The sequence below is a fragment of the Myxocyprinus asiaticus genome, chromosome 6, assembly GCF_019703515.2.
Source record: "Myxocyprinus asiaticus isolate MX2 ecotype Aquarium Trade chromosome 6, UBuf_Myxa_2, whole genome shotgun sequence".
In the NCBI taxonomy this organism is placed as follows: domain Eukaryota; kingdom Metazoa; phylum Chordata; class Actinopteri; order Cypriniformes; family Catostomidae; genus Myxocyprinus; species Myxocyprinus asiaticus.
Genome location: NC_059349.1, coordinates 35,314,263 through 35,335,741, shown reverse-complemented (window position 1 = coordinate 35,335,741; position 21,479 = coordinate 35,314,263). Strand labels below are relative to the sequence as shown.

Below are 21,479 nucleotides of genomic sequence, written 5' to 3'. Positions count from 1 at the left end.
ATATTGCATCCCAGATTTTCAATGTAGACTTTTGAACCCCACCGTATAAACTTTGCACTGCCGCTTGATGGACTTTGCATCATCTTGAATTGAGGCCATTCTACAAAACCATGACCCAGTAAACTTGCTGTAATAACTCATCTCTCCAGACACTGTGTTTTGCATGTGGATGTGACTGGAAGTCCTCACATACTTTTGACAGCTTTACTCTCATTGCTGTCCACTCTGCTTTGCATTCAGTAACACTTTGTCTTGTCCGTCACGATGCACTGAACTCTTTTTCCACGTAAAATGCTCTGGCCCCAGGGCAGCCATTTTGTGGGCCTTTTGTGGCACTGTGGAGGGGCTCCAGGAGCATTTTCATGTCAATGGCAGCCTATAAAACCATCTGGGGGGTCTGATGGAGCGCCTGACATCTCACTACTCGTGAGCTGTGGCAGCAACCATAATCCGGCATAGGTTGCCATGGCAGCCGTGATGTAAACGTTTGTGATGCAAAAAAGTGAATGGAGTAGTTGGTAATTTTTTTTTCTTCACCTTTTACATTTTAACATTCTTATTGGAGACAAATTAAATATGCAACCACATTCCATCTCTTTCATGTCACCTCACAAGTGTTTCACTTATTATTCTTATTTTGGGGGTCATTATAGCACTCTAACAGAGCCTCAAATAGACCAATTAGAGTGGGAGTGAGACAGGAAAATTAAAGGCTGCATGGAACGTAAAGGCAAGCTATATAGTCTAATTATATAACATCTGAGGAAACCAGGGTAGCAGTGTGCCTAACAATGTTTTTTGTCAAAGCTGTTATGTATTTACTTTGTTTCGCCCTCAAGCACAAAGACACATTCCATATTTACCCTGCACGATGTACTGGTGCAGCCACAATCTCTCTGCGACACATTTACTGTCATTATTTTTTATTTGCTGTCTTCACTGCTCTCTCTTCCTGGTTCTTTGCCTTTTACTTACACTTTTGTTTGTGTCACTCTTTCAGACATCCCAGAATGCTCATCAAAACAGGCCTGCTGGATGCCCACCTGTACTGCCTGAAGAGATCTGTGGTTGATTTCTTAGTAAACAACAAGTGAGTTGGTATTTCCCAGTGCAACAGGAATTTCACAACTCTGTGTCTGTCTTTGCCTGTCTGCATATTGTACCATAACATTCACTCTTACTTTTATGGGGATTTTAAGATGTAGCTACTACAGCCATTTTTAACAGTTAAAAAGGAATATATGACATTTTACAGTGTGTGTATGTTTGTGTACTTGTGTTTTTATGTGTGGCCATGTGTATACATGTATTTTAGTGGGGTGTGTGTGCGTGCCCTTGAGCTGGTCAGATGTTTTTCCTTGGAGGTGTTAAGTTGTTTTACAATGTGCCACCTAAAAGGATAATGCTTGTCTGCACCCCCTGTGAATTTGGGGTTGCAGTTATATGTTAACCCTAATCTCACATCTGACACAAAGTCTTTCTATGCCTTTAACTTTGTTTTAATATTTTAGGATTATCAGTTGATATCAGGGTGATAAGATAATCAGGGTGGTCATAATAAATGTTTTTCCCCTGGTGATGATGCTTAATTAAATTAGTTTTCTGTCTATTAACCCCACTTAAAGACATAATTAAAGAGCATTCACAATGTATTTAACTTCCATACTGTAATTTATTTCTAAGTGAAAAAATGTATGGGAAATAAATAATTTACATTTTTAATTTTATTTGTTGTGATTTGATTGGATCATGAAAATTAGGCTTTGAAATTGTTGCTGAATAATTTTTTTTGCTACTCATACCTTTGGATACATTAGTCAGAGCTGTGGTTTAGTGGGTATTGTGTGTGCTCATGGGGACCCAGGATCAGTCTGACCTGTCTTGTTTGCGTTCTCCATAATTACATTTATTTTTAACAAATTGTATCGGAGATGGAGAAAGTTGATACATTTTGATTAAAGATTACAAAAACAGTAATGAACACTGATGAATTATGCAGTAAAACCAGAGACATTTATTAAAGCTGATGTGTGTAGCCTAATTTCTGCAGCACTAACATCACCAAAAAGAATTTCAGAAATAGTCTCTGTTCTCAAACAGATTACAGAAAACTCCCCCGTCTTCCATTGGTTTTTACAAACAGATACTTCTGCCCCAACATACACTATTAGTCAAGCCAATGTTGCTGAGTTTGACTGGACTAGATTCTCAAACAAACAGAGGACTATTTTAGTAGTGCCACAGTTTTACACTTTCAGGTGAAATCAACCTACAAATGGCTTACTTATAGTTGACTTTGCATATTAAGCTGGAAGAAATAACACATCAGCTTTAAGAAAGTCAATAGGGTCAATTTTAATCTCACATTGTCTTGGAGTTTTTTCTGACCTGAAATCAGGTCATTATTAGTATTTGAAAATCACACTATAGTGTATAAAACCATTTTTATTTTTTATGCCTTTAAGGGATAGTTCACCCAAAAATGAAAATTCTCTCATCATTTACTCACCCTCATGCCATCCAAGATGTGAATGACTTTCTTTCCTCTGCTGAGCACAAACGAAAATTTTTAGAAGACATTCTCAGCTCTGATCAACACTTTAAAGCTCCAAAAAGCACAGACAGTCGTAGTAAAAGTAATCCATTCAATTCCAGTGGTTAAATGAATGCCTTTTAAAGCGATATGATTGCTATAGGTGAGAAACAGATCAATATTTAAGTCCTTCTTGCTACAGTTGTTTACTTCTGGTCGCTCTCCAGTGCACGTTCAAGAGAGGACAGAGTTCACGCAGCCTCTTGCGTGATGTAAGTGTGTTGGTATGTTCAAATGAAAAAGAAAACCAATGAAGATTGTGAACAGCGTTCTGTTGTAAATAAACCAAGCTGCAATTCCAGTTGTAATGGATCAGTTCTCGCGTGAACATGCCAACGCGTTTTTATCACACGAGAGGCTGTGTGAACTCGGTCCTCTCATTAATGCGCATTGTAGAGCAACCAAAAATAAACTATTATAGTGAAAAGAACTTAAATATTGATCTGTTTCTCACCCAACGTGATCGTATTGCTTTATAGACATTAATTTAACCACTGGAGTCATATGTATTTCTTTTACTACTGTTTGTGCTTTGTGGAGATTTAAATGCTGATCACCATTCACTAGCATTGTATGGTGGACACTCCACCGAGACTGCCCTGCTGTCTGTCACTGAGTCGCTGAGACGGGCGAAAGCTGAATCCAGATCATCCGTCCTGATTCTGCTGGACCTTTCTGCAGCCTTTGACGCAGTCAACCATCAGATCTTACTCTCTACCCTCTCCTCTCTGGGCATCACAGGAACTGTGCTTGACTGGTTTAACGCCTATCTCTCAGGTAGGTCCTTCAAGGTAGCCTGGAGAGGTGAGGTATCCAAGCCACATCAGCTACTCACTGGGGTACATCAGGGATCAGTGCTTGGGCCACTTCTCTATATACACAACATCACTGGGACCCATCATTCAGACACATGGTTTCTCTTACCACTGCTACGCTGATGACACGCAACTCTACTTGTTTTCCAGCCCAACGACACCACAGTGACTGCTCGAATTTCTGCCTGCCTGGCAGACATTTCGGTCTGGATGAAGGAGCACCACCTGCAACTCAACCCAGCCAAGACTGAACTCGTCTTTCCAGCCAACCCTGCTGTTGAACACAACATCACTGTGCAGCTGGGTGCAACTACAGTAACACCTTCCAAATCGGTCAGAAATCTAGGGGTAACCATCGATAACAGCTAAATTTCACAGACCACATCTCAAAGACCGCAAGATCATATAGATTTACACTCTACAATATCAGGAAGATAAGACCCTTCCTCTCTGAACATGCCACACAACTGCTTGTCCAGTCACTTGTCATAACTAGACTGGACTACTGTAACGCTCTCATTGCAGGCCTCCCTTCATGTGCAATTAGACCCCTGCAAAAGATCCAGAATGCAGCAGCACGTCTGGTCTTTAATCAACCAAAGAGAGCACATGTTACACCACTCCTTGTCTCTCTCCACTGGCTGCCGGTTGATGTACGTATCAAATTCAAGGCTCTGATGCTGGCATACAGAACAGTCACTGGGTCTGCTCCAGCATACCTAAAAACATTTATGCAGAGCTACGCGCCCACTAGAAGCCTGCAGTCGGCTAAGGAACGTCGCCTTGTTGTACCAACACAAAGAGGCACCAAAACACTTTCCCGGACTTTCGGCTTCATCATACCACATTGGTGGAACGACCTTCCCAACTCCATCCGTGAAGCTGACTCACTCTCTGTCTTCAAAAAATGACTAAAAACACATCTTTTCCATGAGCACTTAACCAGTCATTTAAAAAAAAAAAAAAAATCCTGTTGCACTTTATTCTGTTTTGAATACTATTCTGATGCTAGTGAAACTTTGTAATATGGCACTTTTCGTACCACTGTCTCCTTAAGATGATTCACTTATGTTTTCCTCTTTTGTAAGTCGCTTTGGATAAAAGCGTCTGCCAAATGAATAAATGTAAATGTAATTGTATGGACCTACAGAGCTGAGATATTCTTCGAAAAATCTTTGTTTTTGTTCTGTAGAAAAAAGAAAGTCATTCACATCTGGGATGGCATGAGGGTGATTAAATGATGAAATAATTTTCATTTTTGGGTGAAATATTCCTTTAATGGAATAACAAAAAATGCTCTCAGTGCTTCTTTGCAAGCATCTTATCAGCACCGTTTTCACTCCTAGTCTTTCTCTCAAACGGCAGCATCTCTAATCCTGCAGTCGGCCTGTGTCCTCTACAGTCCACCCCTTCATTCCTCCCTCAGCTCTCCATTCATCCTCTCCAATAGCCCTCGGTTTCCCTTCCCCTTCAGTCCCCTTTGTGCTCCTGTAACTGACATTGTGAGGCCGGGCAGCCTGCTGTAAAGTGGTGCCATGCATGGCCTCTCTTAGGTCCTCTCCCTCTTACAGACTTCAGAAAAGCGAGGGGCTTCTCTCCGCTGTGACATTTTAATTTGCTCTCCCCCTGATATAAATATCATTTCATCTAATCTGCCCCCTAAACCCCTCCTCTCCCCTCTCCCCACTTTCTCTCATCAAAGTAGTTTGACTTTTTTATGCTGCCTTTTCTCTCTCGTTTACATTCTTTTTTTCTGTTCATCCTCCCTCCCTTCGTCTCTCTTGGTCTCTCTCTCTCTCTCTCTCTCTCTCTCTCTCTCTCTCTCTCTCTCTCTCTCTCTCTCTCTCTCTGTCGCCCTTGAGCCTGCAGTGCTATGGCGTACTGAAGGAGAAAATGGACATAGTAACTGTTGTTTCTCTCTAGGCATTCAGATGGAAATTTTAATCTTGCCTAAAAGAAAATAAAGAGAGAGAGAGAGAGAGAGACTGATTTAAGGATATGGCATAGATTCTGAATTGTTCAAATTTACTGATTTCTCAAGCTTATATGTTTTCAAACCATGATTCAGTTTTAACTGTTTAGGACATCATAAATTATATATAAAAAAAATGGTTACTTGTCTTTTTCTTTTTTTTTTTCTTTTTTTTTTGGAGGGCATTTTACATTGGAAAAACCCACACTGACATGCTCTATTATGAGGGGCAATGTCTTGAGGTTTGCTGACAGCACATATGTAACACTTGAGACTCTAAAAAGCTCTTTATTGATGTATTCTGCTTTGGTACAGAAATGATGTGCATTTGTTTTTTATATGGACACTAGGGTGGCTGTTTTATCTTTTTAAACCGAAAATGTGTGCATGTGCAACCCAACTTAGGAACAGGACAGTGCAGCGAAAAAATATTTGGAAAAAAGTGAGTCAGAAATGGTCCTTTCACATTAAAAGGCGAAGCGAACGATCGCTGTTAGCACATTCATGCCTTTTACAAAAGGTGTTGCTAATCGGCAATCAATTTGAACCCAGTATGGTAGGTGGCTCAAAGCACCGAAAGACAAGCGAGTTCTCTAGCGAGACGAACAATAAAATAAAACCGCATCTCTCTAAAGCTGCAGCAGCAATGACGAGTGTGTTGTTTATTTTCTCAACGAGGAAGAAAACATTCGAGACACTTTCACAAACTATTGCAATTCACCTGCTGGACAAGTTGACTGACAGTATTATCATGCAGACACAGTCTGAGTTTATAATCACTTGGTAATGCACACATGTAATACAAACAAATATTTTTAATCAGAACAGTACTGATTGTACCTTATTGCCATGTATATCTACTTGTATTATACATTTGCTCAAAACTCATCATGTTACGAATTAATCATGACGGTATCTAAACACAAAACCCATCTTCAGTCTGACCCATTATAAGATACTTTACTGTTAACGACTTAGTGATAGCATAGCAATATTGATTACATAATTTTATGGAGACACCACCACGTTTTTGGTATACAAAGGCACAGTGCACTGCAAGTCACAGCAATAGTATTAATATTATTAATATTTGGCGAATACATAAAGTAGTTTATTTAAAAAGTGATACAATGGAAAAGAGGCTGCAATATAAATTATATTAGGGATATAAGAGAACTCACGTAAGATTAAATGCAGCAATATGAAATACATTATTCAGCAATATGAATAAGACAATCCACGTAAGATCAGCAAGTTTTTTGTAGGGGATGCAAGGCAGTGATGCATCAATGTAATTTACATGTTAAGAGAACCCATATGATAATTATTTTTTATTTTTTATTTTTTTTTACAGTTTTTATGGCATTTGATGCAAATGAAATACACATCCTCACTGCTTGTTTAGGATTTCTTTCACGATTTACATTAGTGTTTAGTATTGGTGGTCAAAACAGCTTTCTGTGCTTTAGTGCCACCAGCTGCACTGGTTCTGGTAACTGCAGTGGTCCCTGACACTTGATCCAAAGCTTATATTTTATTGGTCAGGGCATTTCATCGTCGGGCAAAGAAAAAAAAACGACACACCCTGTAAAAAAAAATAAATAAATAAAAAATAGCTTTTTCGTACATTTTTGTAAATGGTGTTATAAAGCTTCAGGCCCAGACGGTGTCTCACCTGCCTGTCTGAAAGTTTGTGCTGACCAACTGGCCCCCATTTTCACACAGATCTTTAATAGATCATTGAAGCAGTGTGAAGTTCCCTGCTGCTTCAAATGCTCCACCATCATTACCCCCCCAAAAAAAACAAAAAAAAACAAAAACACAGTCACTCTCGCGTCTGTGGTCATGAAGTCATTTGAGAAACTAGTTTTGGCCTACCTGACGGACATAACTGGACCCCTGCTAGACCCCCTTCAGTTTGCTGACTGAGCAAAAAGGTCTGTGGATGATGCTGTCAACATGGGACTACAGTATATCCTGCAACACCTTGACAGACCTGGGACTTATGCTAGGATCCTATTTGTGGACTTCAGTTCAGCCTTCAATACCATCATGCCTGATCTTCTCTCAACCAAACTGATACAGCTCTCTGCCAACCACAATATGTCGGTGGATCAGTAGCTTTCTGACAGATAGGCAGCAGCTTGTGAAACTGGGGAAAATCACATCTGGGACCCTCATTATTATCACTGGTGCTCCTCAGGGATGCATTCTTTCTCCACTGCTCTTCTCCCTGTACACAAATGACTGCACTGCAAAGGACCCCTCTGTCAAGCTCCTGAAGTTCGCAGATGACACCACGGTCATTGGCCTAATCCGCGATGGTGACGAGTCGGCATACAGGTGGGAGGTTGAACAGCTTGCTCTCTCAGGACCTGAAGTGGGACAACCACATAGACACCATTGTGAAGAAGGCTCAGCAGAGGTTGTACTTCTTTCTCTAGCTGAGGTTCAACCTGCCACTGGAGCTGCTGACTCTGTTCTACTCAGCCGTCATTGAGTCTGTCCTGTGTACATCTCTAAATGTCTGGTTTTGTTCAGCTACCAAATCAGACAGAATGAAACTACAACGGACAGTCAGGGCTGCTGAGAGGATTATTGGTGACCCCTGACCACCCTCTAAGACCTGTACGTCTCCAGAGTGAGGAAAGGTGCAGGTAGAATCACTTTGGACCCTACACACCCTGCCCACTCCCTTTTTTAACTGTTGCCTTCTGGCCTGTGCTACAGAGCACTCAGCACCAGGACATCCAGTCACAAGAACAGGTTTTACCCTCAGGCCATTTTCCACATGAACAATTAAACTGCCTTCAGAACTCCCATAGTGCAATAATGTATAAATACTGTATGTCATGTACATATGTAAATTCACTCATATTTAATTAAATAACTGTACATACCCCTACCTTGCACATACTGTATATTACCACTTGCACATGTACATACGCCATTCTATGTTATATGTCCAGTTTTTTTTGTATGTCTATTTATAATCTTACCTTGTTTTATATTCTGTCTCACTGTAATGTTCTGTGTGCACTTGCTTGTTTCTTCTATCACCAAAACAAATTTCTTGTGTACGTGAGCACACTTGGCAATAAAGCTCATTCTGATTCTGAAATTAAAGAAAGTACTGTGCTGCCACAGTAAATGATAATGTACCTTTCATTAAACTGCATTGTCAGATATCAAATATTTTTCTTTGATTTGGAAATATGTCCGATGGGTTGTAAAATGGGTTCCAGTCAGATATGAGAGATTTTCCTTGTGGAATATCTTGTTTCACTTGGAAATATGTCAGATTACAAAAGTAAAGTGGTTTTGGAGCACTGTTTCATGTTGACTGTAAGTACAATTGCTTTCTTACAATATGCTTATATTTACAGGTCTGTCACTTCAGTTAGGGGAGAATTAGTGCCTTATTTGGTACGTAAACAATTCTTAAAGTCCTGCAATTCACCAAATCCTACAGACGATTCTGAAAAGAATCAGAAAAAACAGGATGTCCACGCTAATTTGGGTAAAATTCCCTTTTGTTTTGATTAAAATTAGTCACCTATTAAGAGAATGTTATGTTTGCATAATAACCGTTGGCCTTTCACAAACTCATATGTGTTCACAGAGCTCTTTAACTCTAGTAAAGGTGAGGCTCTGCTGCAGCTTGCCCGTGAGAGGTCGTGTTGGAACGATCACCGTGGAGACATGAGCGAGGCCTATCATGGCGGAAAGCTACGTTGCTACATTCACATCATGGAGGAGGGCATGTGTTACCGTGTCAACACGCTTGCCGCTTACATAGAGGCCAACCGTGTGGTGAGACAAACCGAAAGAACTGTTGTTATATGAGCAGAGGCTAGAATGTGCTTGGTTTTATTTATACTGTTAAAACGGTTGTCTCTGACAACCATCAAATATGTTATTTGAGCTACATATATTGGTTGCATTGAATTTGTTGGATGGTTTCTGTTGTCCCGCAGGTTCCCAGGCTGTTTGAGGACCCTCCAGTCCATCCGACTGCTGTAGTCTCAGAACGCTCCTTGGTGAGTCCTTTAGACATATCACTAATACAGTAGTAGTCATTGACTGCGTTTACATGGAGATGAGAAAGCGGTGTATTGTGAGAAAGCAGCGTTCCGGTTTACATGCACTGTATAAGCGGCATACTCTTTAACCGGTCAGTAAGCAGCTTTCTCCACAGCAACGTAATTTCCCTGCGACGCTTCTGTAAATAACAAACATGGGATCTGAGGAAGCTATTCTCCATTGCTTCACTTTATTTCTAGATATTCCAGAGTTGTTGCTGCGCTTGTTACCTTAATTTCCTATCACAACCTGCAGAGGAAATGCACTTCAATAGTGGGGTTTCCCTCTAACATAATACTCTGGGATTCCCCCAATGTATGAGTGCATATACAGTAATGTGAACGAAAGGGACCATCGATGTTTTACATTGGTGTGTAAAAATGGGTATAGTTTATAGTGCATGTGCTTTTCCCACTGTACTCCCAGAAATTTTGAATTCTTTCCACTTTGTTGACTTGTTGTTAGGCTCCATCCTATGACGTCTATTATTCTGTCTGTTCAAGTACTTGCATACTCCTCAAAAACCTGTTAGAAAGCCACTTATGTGTGTACATGGCCACATAAGCCGCATTCTCCATGAGAAACCTGGGCGTGTTAAACCTTTTTCTCGTAATCCCTTAAATGGCGTAAGGAAATCAGCATTCTTGTTTACATGACGTTTCAGAACGCCGCTTACTGCAAAAACCCAGGAGTGCTTGTAAACGTGGTCACTATGATATGTCTGTGGCTCAGAGGGGCTTGGGGAGAAAAGGGTCACCAAAAGTGACAAAAATGTACCTAAAATTCAAATTGTTGGGACAAAAAATGCCCCTGTAATGAATTTTTCTTTTTTTTTTATTGTATCTGAAACCTGTTATAGCTCTTAAAATTCTATTTTAGCCCAAGTTATTCTACATATAATCTCTTAAAATATAAGTTTATGCAGATTTTATTTTATGGATAATAAGGAATAAATTCTAATTTATTCATATGTATTTTATATATAAGAAATTTATAATTTATAGTAAGAAAAAAATATACCCTCACAAAGGTAAAATATTTTTCCCTGAATATCAAAGCCAGGGGACAGTATTGCTCCTTATTGGAAAAGTTAATTACTGACTCTGGTCTTTGTATGCTTAAAAATACATATTTCATATTATACGTCATACAAATCCTTTAAAGAATACACATACAATGATAATTGGTGTGGTAAATAAATCCAGTGTGCTATTTTAATAAATTACTGCATCTGTAAAATGGTGCCATCTCTCTTATTTAGGTTGGAAGTGACAGCATAATTGGGCCGTCTTGTCAGATATCAGACAAGACATCAATCAAGCGCTCGACAATTGGCGCATCAACGACAATCAAGGAGAAGGTCAAGATAACCAATTCCATCATCATGAATGGTGTGAATATTGAAGAAGGGTAGGTGATCTCACCCAAGTCTATTCTGACTGCTTATGACTGCAACAGCACCCAAACTAGTCTATTTGAGAGAGAGGATGTTCTATGAGAGTGGGTTTGATCATCATCTCAGCTCGATTATGTTGAAAGTCTGTGTGCGCAGTACAATGGGACAAAATACATCTAGCAAAGTGTTTTTTTCAAGGTACTTGTTTGAATAAATAACTTGTTACTGAAAAATCTACACTATTTTGAAAAAGGCTAGGTTGAGCTACTTTCAGACACCTGAAAAATGTAAAGTTAATTGTGTATCTACTTACTCCAAAGCATTAGATGGTATAACCCCTAAAATAACAAGAAAATTCTGAGATATCAGGTAACAAAACGCCTAACATAGCTAACTCACATATCACATTAATGATGTTGAAATGTCTACTGCTGTTAGTTTCAATTAAATGAAATCCCTCAGGGATTGGTAGACTGGTCTGATTAGAAATTCAGGTAAATAAAAGACATAATTTGTAAATGAGTAGGTGATGCATAACGTGTCCATAGATATGTTTATCAAAATGTCAAGATTTTAGATTAAAATGTATATGAATATTTAAGGGAAAGTGTATATCTTACATCCTGTAACTGGTCACAAGGATTTAACTGTTTTTAAACACGTTTTGCCTTTTTGCGGTGTGAAGTCTCAATGTTAACAGTTTACAATAAGGTTCTATTTGTTAACATTAGTAATTGCATTAGGTATCATGAAATAACAACGAACAATACTTTAACAGCATTTATTTATCTTAGTTCATGTTAATTTATGAAGATACAAATTATTTGATTTTTTTAATTCATGTCAATTCATAATGCAATAACTAATGTTAACCTATAAAGCTTTTCTTCCTAAAAAATGTATTTGTATAAGTTGAAATTTACATTAAGCAATAGTCATAAATGCTGTAAATGAATGTTTAACTAATGTTATAATGTTAATATTGTGCATATTAACTAATGTAGTTAATGTTCATGAATACAACCTTATTGTAAAGTGTTAGCATCTCAATTAATGTGACCGTAAAAACTGCATGTGTAATAATTATAAAAGAATTAGCAAAATGATGTTTCAAATAGTTTAGATGGAGTGTAGCATGTCACACCACAGGATATGTGAACTTCCCATATGTCATCAAAATGTTTGCAAGTTCATGCACCCCTTTTGTTGTCTTGTAACATCCCCAGTCAAAGATGCTAGACATGTTGACTGTCTCCAGGGTGTTTATTGGTCTGGATCTGATGTTTAACATGTAGAGACCAAAGATCAGATGCTGTCGGTTAAAAGTAGGCTTGAATGTGCAGACAGTGCTGTGGATACATCCAGAGACTGGGCGCTTCTGCCTGTGGGCGGTGTGTCAGGGGGTGGCCGCTTCTGCTTTCTGTTGTGTTGAGAAAAAAACAGAAACTTGCGTTGTCAAACCGCTAAAGGTGTTCGCTGACCCTGAACAGGCCCCCAGTACAAAAAATTTACAGAAAAGCGATGAATGTAGATGTAAATATTCTCAAAGAAACAAGTGTCTCGTTAAAAGTGTTACACGCATGACTAAAAGACACTTCCTCATTCACATCTTGCTAAACTTGGACAAGTCTTGTTTGAGAGTTTTATTTGGATGGTTCTTTTCTGAGATCACAGACTATTGAATGAACAATTGATTTTTTTCACCCCCTTTTTCAAAAAGAGTTTACATTTAAGCTGATTTGAGTTAATGGTGATCTTGCTTGCCATTGAGAAAGTAGAGGATAACATGAATTGTACCAAATCAGCTCTGGGTGGTAGAAAAAAGACTCTGTTATGTTGAGATCGAAGGGAAGAGCTTTGCTCTAAACCAGTTTTTCCCCTTAAAAAATGAGCCCAGAGCCAGCACAGTGACCCTCATGTACGAATTAGTCATGTGCATGAAAGAAATAGAGAAAGAAAAGATAGAGGAAGAGAAGAAAGGAACAGCAACTCTTTCAAAACATAAAAAATGAAAGAGGGGATTAGGAAATCCCTGGCATTTAAAAGCGCCACTTGCATTTTTCGGCCTTTTGTTTGCATGTTGGAGTGGTTGTTTACAAAGCTGGGGGGGGGGGGCATGATGGTGGTATGTGGGGGTGTAGGGCAAGGAGGTGGGGGGGGGGGGTTGTTGGTTCACAGCGATGAGGAGCACAGTGTCAGTAATTAGTGGTATTTCAGCACTGCATCTTTGGTGGTCTCTCTGTTTAAAACTCCAAACCTTGTAATCTCCCATCTACCCCCTCTGTCTCGCCCACTCTCTCCCTTTCTTCCAATCTTACACACTCTCTCTCTCTGGCCTGTACACATCCGTGCACCTGAATAGAGCGCCCTGTGTAGCTGCCAATAGAAACCTGCCACCGTCAGCTATTACACGGCCTTGCTGTCTGACGCACCTTGATCTGAAAGACAAGAGGTCCTGTCCGCTGTCCCTGTTCCATGAACTAAAAATCATGGAGTGTGTTTAATAAGATGTTGTGGTTGTTATAAATTTCTGTTCCCTATATGGCAGGTACAGCCAGGGAAAGTGTGAAATAACACTTCCCGTAGGTCCTATGACATCCGGACATTAAACCACAGAACACAATTTAAAAGCAGGACTAGAGCACTGTCCTAGCTGCCTAGTGTTGGTTGCTGTACATCACACGGTGATGTTGTCTTTAATATATATGCTAATAGTGCCTAAAGGAAAATAAAACAAGCCTGTTGAAAACACTGAGATATCAGGTTTCAGATTTGTGATGGGGGGGTCTAAGGACTGTCATGAGTGAAGGAGGGAGGGAGGGTATTAGAGGGTCGGGTGAGGAAAGGACAAGACCCTCAGCTGTGCAATTAGCAAAAAGACATGAAAGTAGAACACTCATGGTAAATATGTTTCACCGCAAGAGAGGGCAAAAAAAAAGTTAAGAGTTGGCACAGGCAATCCAAGTAAACATAAAACTGTGCAAATAAAGTTTTATGGTGCCAAAGCGATCCCAGGAAAATATTATTCTTTGTATGGTGTAAACAGACAGCAGCACAGGGATGTGTGTGTGTGCATGGAGTGTGTGTGTGTATCCGTCTAAGTGCACACTGTTCAAAGTTGGGCTCCTTAGCACTTGGCTGTCTACAACTCAGATACACAAATATCAGCCTTTCATTATGCTCGGAAATGCATTGCTGAGCGCAAAACTCCAGACATAAACTGAGGTTTTTCAAAGAGAAATAATGAAGCATGTAAGCATTGCCAATGATTACTGATTCAGTTCCTGTATTATATAAATGTAGAAGTTATTTATTGCATAATATCTGGAATGTTTGGTTAGGACTAGATAGAATAGTTTTGTGGACTGATTAGGGTTTTTCAATGGACAATGCTGATATCTACAAAGCAGTGTGGCCGATATAATGGTTATAAATGAAAAATTGCTGAAATTAATTGCCGAATATGAGAATAATGTCAATATTATTCTCAGTTATCGGCTGATACCAATAATCTCAAAATGGCCAAATAACACCTGATTAATCAACCTGGTGGACTTATTACTAGCAAAGTCTTTTTAGCAAGTCAGTCCACTGGTGGCCATCTTTGGAACACTCTCGGGCAGCTATTTTTCTATGTAAACAAGTGACATACAAGTGCAGCTCCTATCTACTTGAATGGGGAAAGACAGAAATCTCCAAAACGGTTGGTCAAGATTAAGATCAAAAAGCATATTTCAAATCAGCAGTAAAATCTGACATCAATGGTATCATAAATTGTGCTTCTTAACCTCAGATTACCCTAAAAAAAAAAAAAAAAAATTCCCGGCTTGTATTGCTAATGCGCATGCACGTTTTCGAGTTGATTGACAGGCGATGTCTGTATCTAAAAGGTGATTTGGCTCTTTTACCTTTAAAAAGAGACTTTCTTTCTATACCCATTGAATGTTAGGTGTTCCAGTTTCTCCCATGCATTTTAATAGAAGTGCCCCGTCTCTGCTAAATAGTCTCTGTTACTAGTTACAGGATTCCCACGGTCAGTGAAAACCTGGAAATATCAGGGAATTTTAAAATTGTAATATCCAGTCCTGGAAAAGTCGGACAAATTTATAAAATCTTTGAAAGTCATGGAAGAGTCATGAAACTTCTTGTAGTAAATATACATTTTTCTAGTTATGCTCAGCTCTTAATTATTTCATTGGAAAGTCATTGCTCTTTTTAAAAGTAACTTCCATAAAATTATTATTTATTGATTTATTTTTAATCTAGGGCTGCAACTCTTATTTTTATAATCGACTAATCTTCGATTATTTCTTCAATAAATCGGATCAAAGCCAAATTTTACTTACTATATTTTATTAAAATTTACTTATCGAAAATATACATGATTGTATGCAGAAAAACACACACCACTGAACATGTAACATGTTACTATAATGTCTTTATAAATATAAGGAACTCTGTTTACAGTTACTGTTCTTATAAAACAACATTTCTAGCATTATATGTTGGATTTCAATTACGGTTGCATTTAAACCTAGATTTATTATCTAACAACAAATGTTTATCATACTGCATAGTTTAATCAAAATGATTGTGCTCCCTTACTCTGTTGCTCTTGTTTGATTGACGCAGTTGCGTGTGCTTGCTCGCTCCCTGGTCGTAAAGACAGTATAAAAATAATGCAAAACCTAAATAAAAGAAAATAACAGTAAGTGCAAGTTATGTGCTGGAGAAAATCAATTTTATCGATTAGTTGCTGCAGCAATAAAGGACATTTTTATTCATTGTCCCAAACAACTAGAAAAGTAATGTAAATGCCATGACTATTCATTGGTCAAAAATTTGGGAACCCTGTAGGTAGGACATAAAGAATGTATGTGATTATTACTATCATCATAATGTGTGCCATTGTTTATAGACACTGAAATGAGACTCATCCAAGATTGCTCTCCTCCACCAGGTGTAACATTCAAGGTAGCGTGATCTGCAGCAACGCAGTGATTGGACGTGGAGCTGACATTAAGTACTGTCTTGTGGGGAGCAGTCAGCACGTCGAGCCAGAGGGTGAGAAGATTCGGTCCGGTGCACTGTGTGTTACACTATACACACAAAATACACACACTCTAAACTTCTGGAGTTCCGTTCTGTGCGTATTAAAACCAGCTTTTGTGTTTGTGTTTATGTGTGCGCTCTCACACCCATGTCTGCCTTTTTGTTTGTGTGATTTTGTGTGTGTATGTGCATTTTAATCTGTTTTAATAGCGCATTAAAACCTAAGCTTGTGTGTACAATTGAGCTTTATTTTTTAATATGCTTAATCCTCACAGTCTTAGATCACTGTGAGGTTTGTGTGTGTGTGTGTGTGTGTGTGTGTGTGTGTGTGTTGGGGGGGGGGGGGGTTGGCTTGAGCCTGTTGTATTCTGGGTGGTCCGCGCCTGGTCTCTAGCCTCTCCATCAATGACAGTGCCTTAAGGCGTCTCTAAGATGTCCAAAGGCTGCCCGGTCTAATTGACTGAACAACAGGGTGTTGCTGCCTCAACCAAACCCCACCACCACCTCCTCCTGCAACATTTCTACATCTCCACCACCCCCTACCTCTCCATCATCACTTGAGCTGGACTCGATTAGTTGGCCATAACCATTAAAAACGCTGGGGCTTATTGAAGTGCTCCCAGAAATCCCAAATTACAAGCTAGACCCCCTGTACTTCCCCCAACAGACACACACCCCTCAGTCTTCACTGCTTAAAGCGCAGCAAGAAACCATGATTCAAAGTTTTCCCACAAAAACCTAGAGTAGTGGTTAATGTAACCTATTATTTAAAAAGCATTGCTTATAATAACTGCAATACATTCCTTCCAGTAGCCCTGGGGATGACACTAGTTCTTTTGAATGCAGACACACAAATTGAACATTAACTCCGAGCATCTCCGTACTTTAATGAACAGAAATTTCTCTCTTTATTAAAGTACAGAGACGCTCTGTGTTTTTGATATGTCGACCCTCCTGAAATAAAGAGCATGATGTTCCTTTTGAGGTCAGGGCTAGAAAATTGAAAGACTCTGAACCCCTCTGATGGTTAAGGATATTGCTTACAAATGTTGTCATTTAAAACAAAAGAAGAGATGAATGATATATCAGTCTGAATGTTTACGTGTGCAGTTATCGCTCTGTCCAAGTATACATGATGCATAATTAAATAATATACCACTTGCTTGTTTTGCGTTCGATGTCCAGGTGAAAAACATTTGGTCGTGCATTACCTCTCCAAGACCAATTGAGGTCCAATTAAGGTGTTTACAGTACATGCTGGACGAAGCCGAGCTACAATCGCATTATCTAGGTCATGTTTTTAACCTTTTGGATGCCAAGGGCCCCCAAATATGATGATCCCCTTGCAAGGGACCTTCCTAAAATCTAAATGCAGTATTATATTTTCATGTAATAAGACTTATTTTTACTTTGTGAGAAAAATATTAAGTGATATTATAAAGACATGTTAGCAAAATATAATAATTGGCTTTTATTTTGTCATTGAACTAAAGCCAAAATAAATTATTAAAATATTATATATAAAAGAATTTACTTTTCATTTATTACCTTAACAGTGTGTATCTTATTTTCGCTATTAGAATATAAATGTATAAAGCTGAAGATAAACATTTTCAATTAAATTCAAATGTATTTGTAAAGTGCTTCTCACAATAAATGTTATTGAAATGTAAAACTTTTTTAAAAAACTTTTTTTCCTTTGAATGTTTCCGTGGACCCCCTACTATCCCCTTCTGTCCCCCTGGGGGCCCCTGGACCCCAGTTTGACAACTCCTGGTCTAGGTCTGTTAATCTGACTTTGCATAAATCCGACTGGTAAGATCTTAGTCAGACTAAGGCGTTTACATAACATTTAAAAAATAAATTATTTTGCTATTTTACTCTCTGTTGCTTCGCTTTATTTACATTGTTTCCTTTTTTTTTTTTTTTTTTTTTTTCAAAATGCCCAATTCCCAATGCGCTTTTAAGTCCTCATGGTCACGTAGTGATTCGCCTTAATTCGGGAGGCGGAGGACGAATCCCAGCTGCCTCCGCGTCTGAGACCGTCAACCCGCGCATCTTATCATGTAGCTTGTTGAGTGCGTTGCCACGGAGACATAGCGCGTGTGGAGGCTTCACGCCATCCACCGCAGCATCCACGCTCAACTCACCACACGCCCCACCGAGAACGAACCACATTATGGCGACCACGAGGACTTTACCCCATGTGACTCTACCCTCCCTAGCAACCCCAAAGGAGACCTGGCTGGAGTCACTCAGCACGCCCTGTGATTAGAACCAGCGAGCTAGCGAACCCCAGTGGTGGTAGCCAGCGTCTTTTACCACTGAGCTACCCAGGCCCCCGCTGTGTTTGTTTCCTTAACTTTCTGTTGCAACCTGCAATTTGCGCAGCAATAGTGGGGTTTTCTCTCTTACATAAAACACTGGTATTCCCCCAATGTACAAGCGCATATACACAGAGGTAAGGGACAGTCGATAATTTACACTGCCGTTTATAAATGAGTATAGTTTGTGTATGTGCTTTCCCTACTGTACTCCCGGAAATGTTGAAGTCTTTCTGCTTTGTTTACTTCTTGTTCGGCTCCATCCGATGACGTGTGTTACCCTGATTGTACCAATTTGTTTCATAAGAGCAAAATCTGTACATTATTCCAAACTTTTGGCTGCCAGTGTATATTACATAATATATATATATATTATATGGGACATTCAGCACATTCAAGTTCAGTTTTAAGTTTTTCTGTCATGGTACTATTTGTTATACTGAATTTTATTTATGCTGATTTAAAAAAAAAAAAGGAAAAAAAAGTAATTGTTTCGACAGGATGATTGTCATTACTGTATTATAGTAATGATTGTGAGTTCTTTTTTTCTTTTCGTTTTTCATTACAGTATTGGGAATTTGGGGGAAAATGTGCTTATATTTTTTTTTATTTGATTTTGGGGTGTAAAAATTACCCTGATATCTTTGAGATTCACAAAATAAATGTCCCATCTTTTCTACCGTACATTGTGTTTTGATGCCTGAAGCATGTAAAATTCTAGATTTAATCTTTAGCATGAACACAAAAAAAAGACACAAAACAGTATAGATTTATCCATTGGCCATCAAATTGTTTATCAGCCAAAAGCTAAAATAATCATAAGATATTGGTATCAGCCAAAATTTCTATTTCTATTTCAGCACATGACTTGGTATTTGACTAGGTACCTGTAGTTTATATGTCACATTTGACATCTTTTCACTGGTAATCATCTCAACCAGCTGCTGAGTTATTAGACTTCTCTAAGTAGACTTTATAGCTGTTCCACTATGGTGGTCTTGTAGTCAACATCACACACACACACTCTCTTTCTCCTCTGTCTCATTCAAGCTCGCTCTTTCTGTTTGTGAGCTGTTTACCACTACTGCTCTCGTGTGTTGGCCACAAAGGAGTGATAGACATCTCATAAACTCTAGCAGAACACTTTCTCTATAAGGTCCTGTGTTCCCAGCATCCTTGTCCTTGGGGGAATTAGTGTATTGGGTTATGGCTGCTAAAAGCATCACATGCCCTGGAGATGGGTTGTACTTCCAAGACCACCTGGCCTGTCACTTTTCACTGTGTTGCAAAGTGCAATAGATTTGCAGGTGTTACGAAGCCTGCTGACATGTACCTTTCCTCATACTGTTTAAACTCTCTTGTTCTAACCTTCCCTCTCCATGTTCCTCCCTCTTTCTCTCTCTCTCGCTCTCTGACATAACATGCTCTATTTGTCTTTCCCCAAACTCAGGACACAAAAACAGACTTTTGTGCAGATTCCTTCACCCTAAAATATGTCTTTATATGGATCATTAATCTTGCTCTCAAAAGTTTAGTTTGGAATAGCCACATTTCTGCAAGAGGATATCAGCTTTTCCTAGGCTGAATGTGTATAAGCCTAACAAATTTGTAAACTGTGTGCTTGTCAGTATGTGATGGAATGGTCCACAAGGGTATACAGTCCAGATAAACTTTATTAAAGTGTGTTCAAACTTATTTTCCTCCCTTTGATTCAGTGGAACAATCATTGATGCTGAAACGACTCTTGTGAATAAAGCCTGTTTTCAGATGTTTGAATCTTTACAGAACACACAGCTCATCTCCTTTGAGGCATGACAGATGCCTGACAGCTCATTCTCAGAATCTTGTTCTCTCCCCTTACAGCTGAAAGAACCAATGATATCATTGTTGGATCCGACCAGCTCATGGAGATCTAGAACCCTGGTGGAGAAGGGATGGATCACAGTCCTGAAGTACAGACCAACCGGGATGGAAGAACCCGCTTCCATGTGCATACCCCTTGCACAGGATCCATTTTTTTATGTGTAAATGTGGATTTATTTATCTTAAGACTCTGATTCTTTATTTCTGTTTCTTATTTCACCAGTTTGGTGGGTGCAGGCCCAACAAAAAAGTATCATGATATTACCATAAATATGGTGTTGACATGTTTTTGGACATTACCATGATGGTAATTTCATTTTACCATAGTACCTTATAGTATCATTTAAGTAGCATGTTCTATTGCTATAGTTATCAAAATGTACCATGGTATATATCAAAGAACCATTGAATTATCATCTGATACCCTCACTGAATCTTGCTACTAACAGGTAATTTTGGAAGAACACAGTGGTGTCACATTTACATCTTTTTTACAACAGAAAAAGGTTCAAACTATGTAATTTGTGACACTAGTGGTAATAAAAGGAATTGCAAAAAAGAATTACTTATTCCAAACAAGCAGCTGTGCATTAGTATTTTTCTGTCTAAAGTTATAACTCATTTTCTCAAGATCTTGAGGAAAAAAAAGCCATGATCTGAAGTTATTGTGACTTTTTACAAAGTTATCTAGAGAAAAATAATGCATGGCCTCTGTGGGCTTCCATATGTTTGGTTCATTCATTATATTTGCAATTTCATTCTGTGTCCCTATAATGTCATAGAAATAAAACACTTCACCTTTAAATGGGACATGCATTTACAGAATTGTATAAACTTCCAACAAAGTGATGTTTGGAAGTCATGTGACAGAATGCTCTTTGGATATGGCTCAATAGAGGACCTATTAAAATATATTGTGGCTCTAAATTGTACGCTTATACTAAAGTTGAGTGCAAATGAGTTCATAGAATGATGTTTGGATGCAGGTGTTGTTGCTCTAGGTGGGCGTCTGTGTAGTTTGCAGTTTGTTTGTGGTGTTTGTCCAGTGGATATCCCAGCGCCCATCTGCATGACCACCGTGACTGGGACTGCAAGCTCTAGTGCTGAAAAGAACAGATAACCACAATGGGGATAAGTTTATTTGTACACAAAAAGAATGAAAGAAATAGACCACCCAGTCAGAGACTGACTACTAACACACACTCTCTCTCTCTCTCTCTCTCTCTCTCTTTCTCTCGTTTTCTCGCATACTCCTTTCACAAAATGCTTAAAAGGAGAATTTCCTTAAGATTTTTCTCTCTGCCATCTCTCTTTGCTGTCAACGATTTATAGCATTTCAGCACTTCTGCATCTCTTAAATTACAGGACTTAAGATCCTTGG

General features: G+C 39.0%; 1 protein-coding gene across 3 annotated transcripts in view; it reads left to right on the top strand.

Annotated features, from left to right (window-relative positions):
- Positions 1 to 21,479, top strand: part of LOC127442276 (translation initiation factor eIF-2B subunit gamma-like) — a 65,815-nt gene extending 44,336 nt beyond the window's left edge. For all 3 annotated transcript variants that reach the window (XM_051700162.1, XM_051700161.1, XM_051700163.1), the window contains exons 6-12: positions 1,001 to 1,090; positions 8,767 to 8,900; positions 9,003 to 9,193; positions 9,358 to 9,420; positions 10,725 to 10,873; positions 15,820 to 15,923; positions 20,099 to 21,479. In XM_051700162.1, coding sequence (XP_051556122.1) covers positions 1,001 to 1,090; positions 8,767 to 8,900; positions 9,003 to 9,193; positions 9,358 to 9,420; positions 10,725 to 10,873; positions 15,820 to 15,923; positions 20,099 to 20,151 — 784 coding nt within the window. In that variant the 3' untranslated portion in view covers positions 20,152 to 21,479. The remainder of the gene's footprint in view (positions 1 to 1,000; positions 1,091 to 8,766; positions 8,901 to 9,002; positions 9,194 to 9,357; positions 9,421 to 10,724; positions 10,874 to 15,819; positions 15,924 to 20,098) is intronic.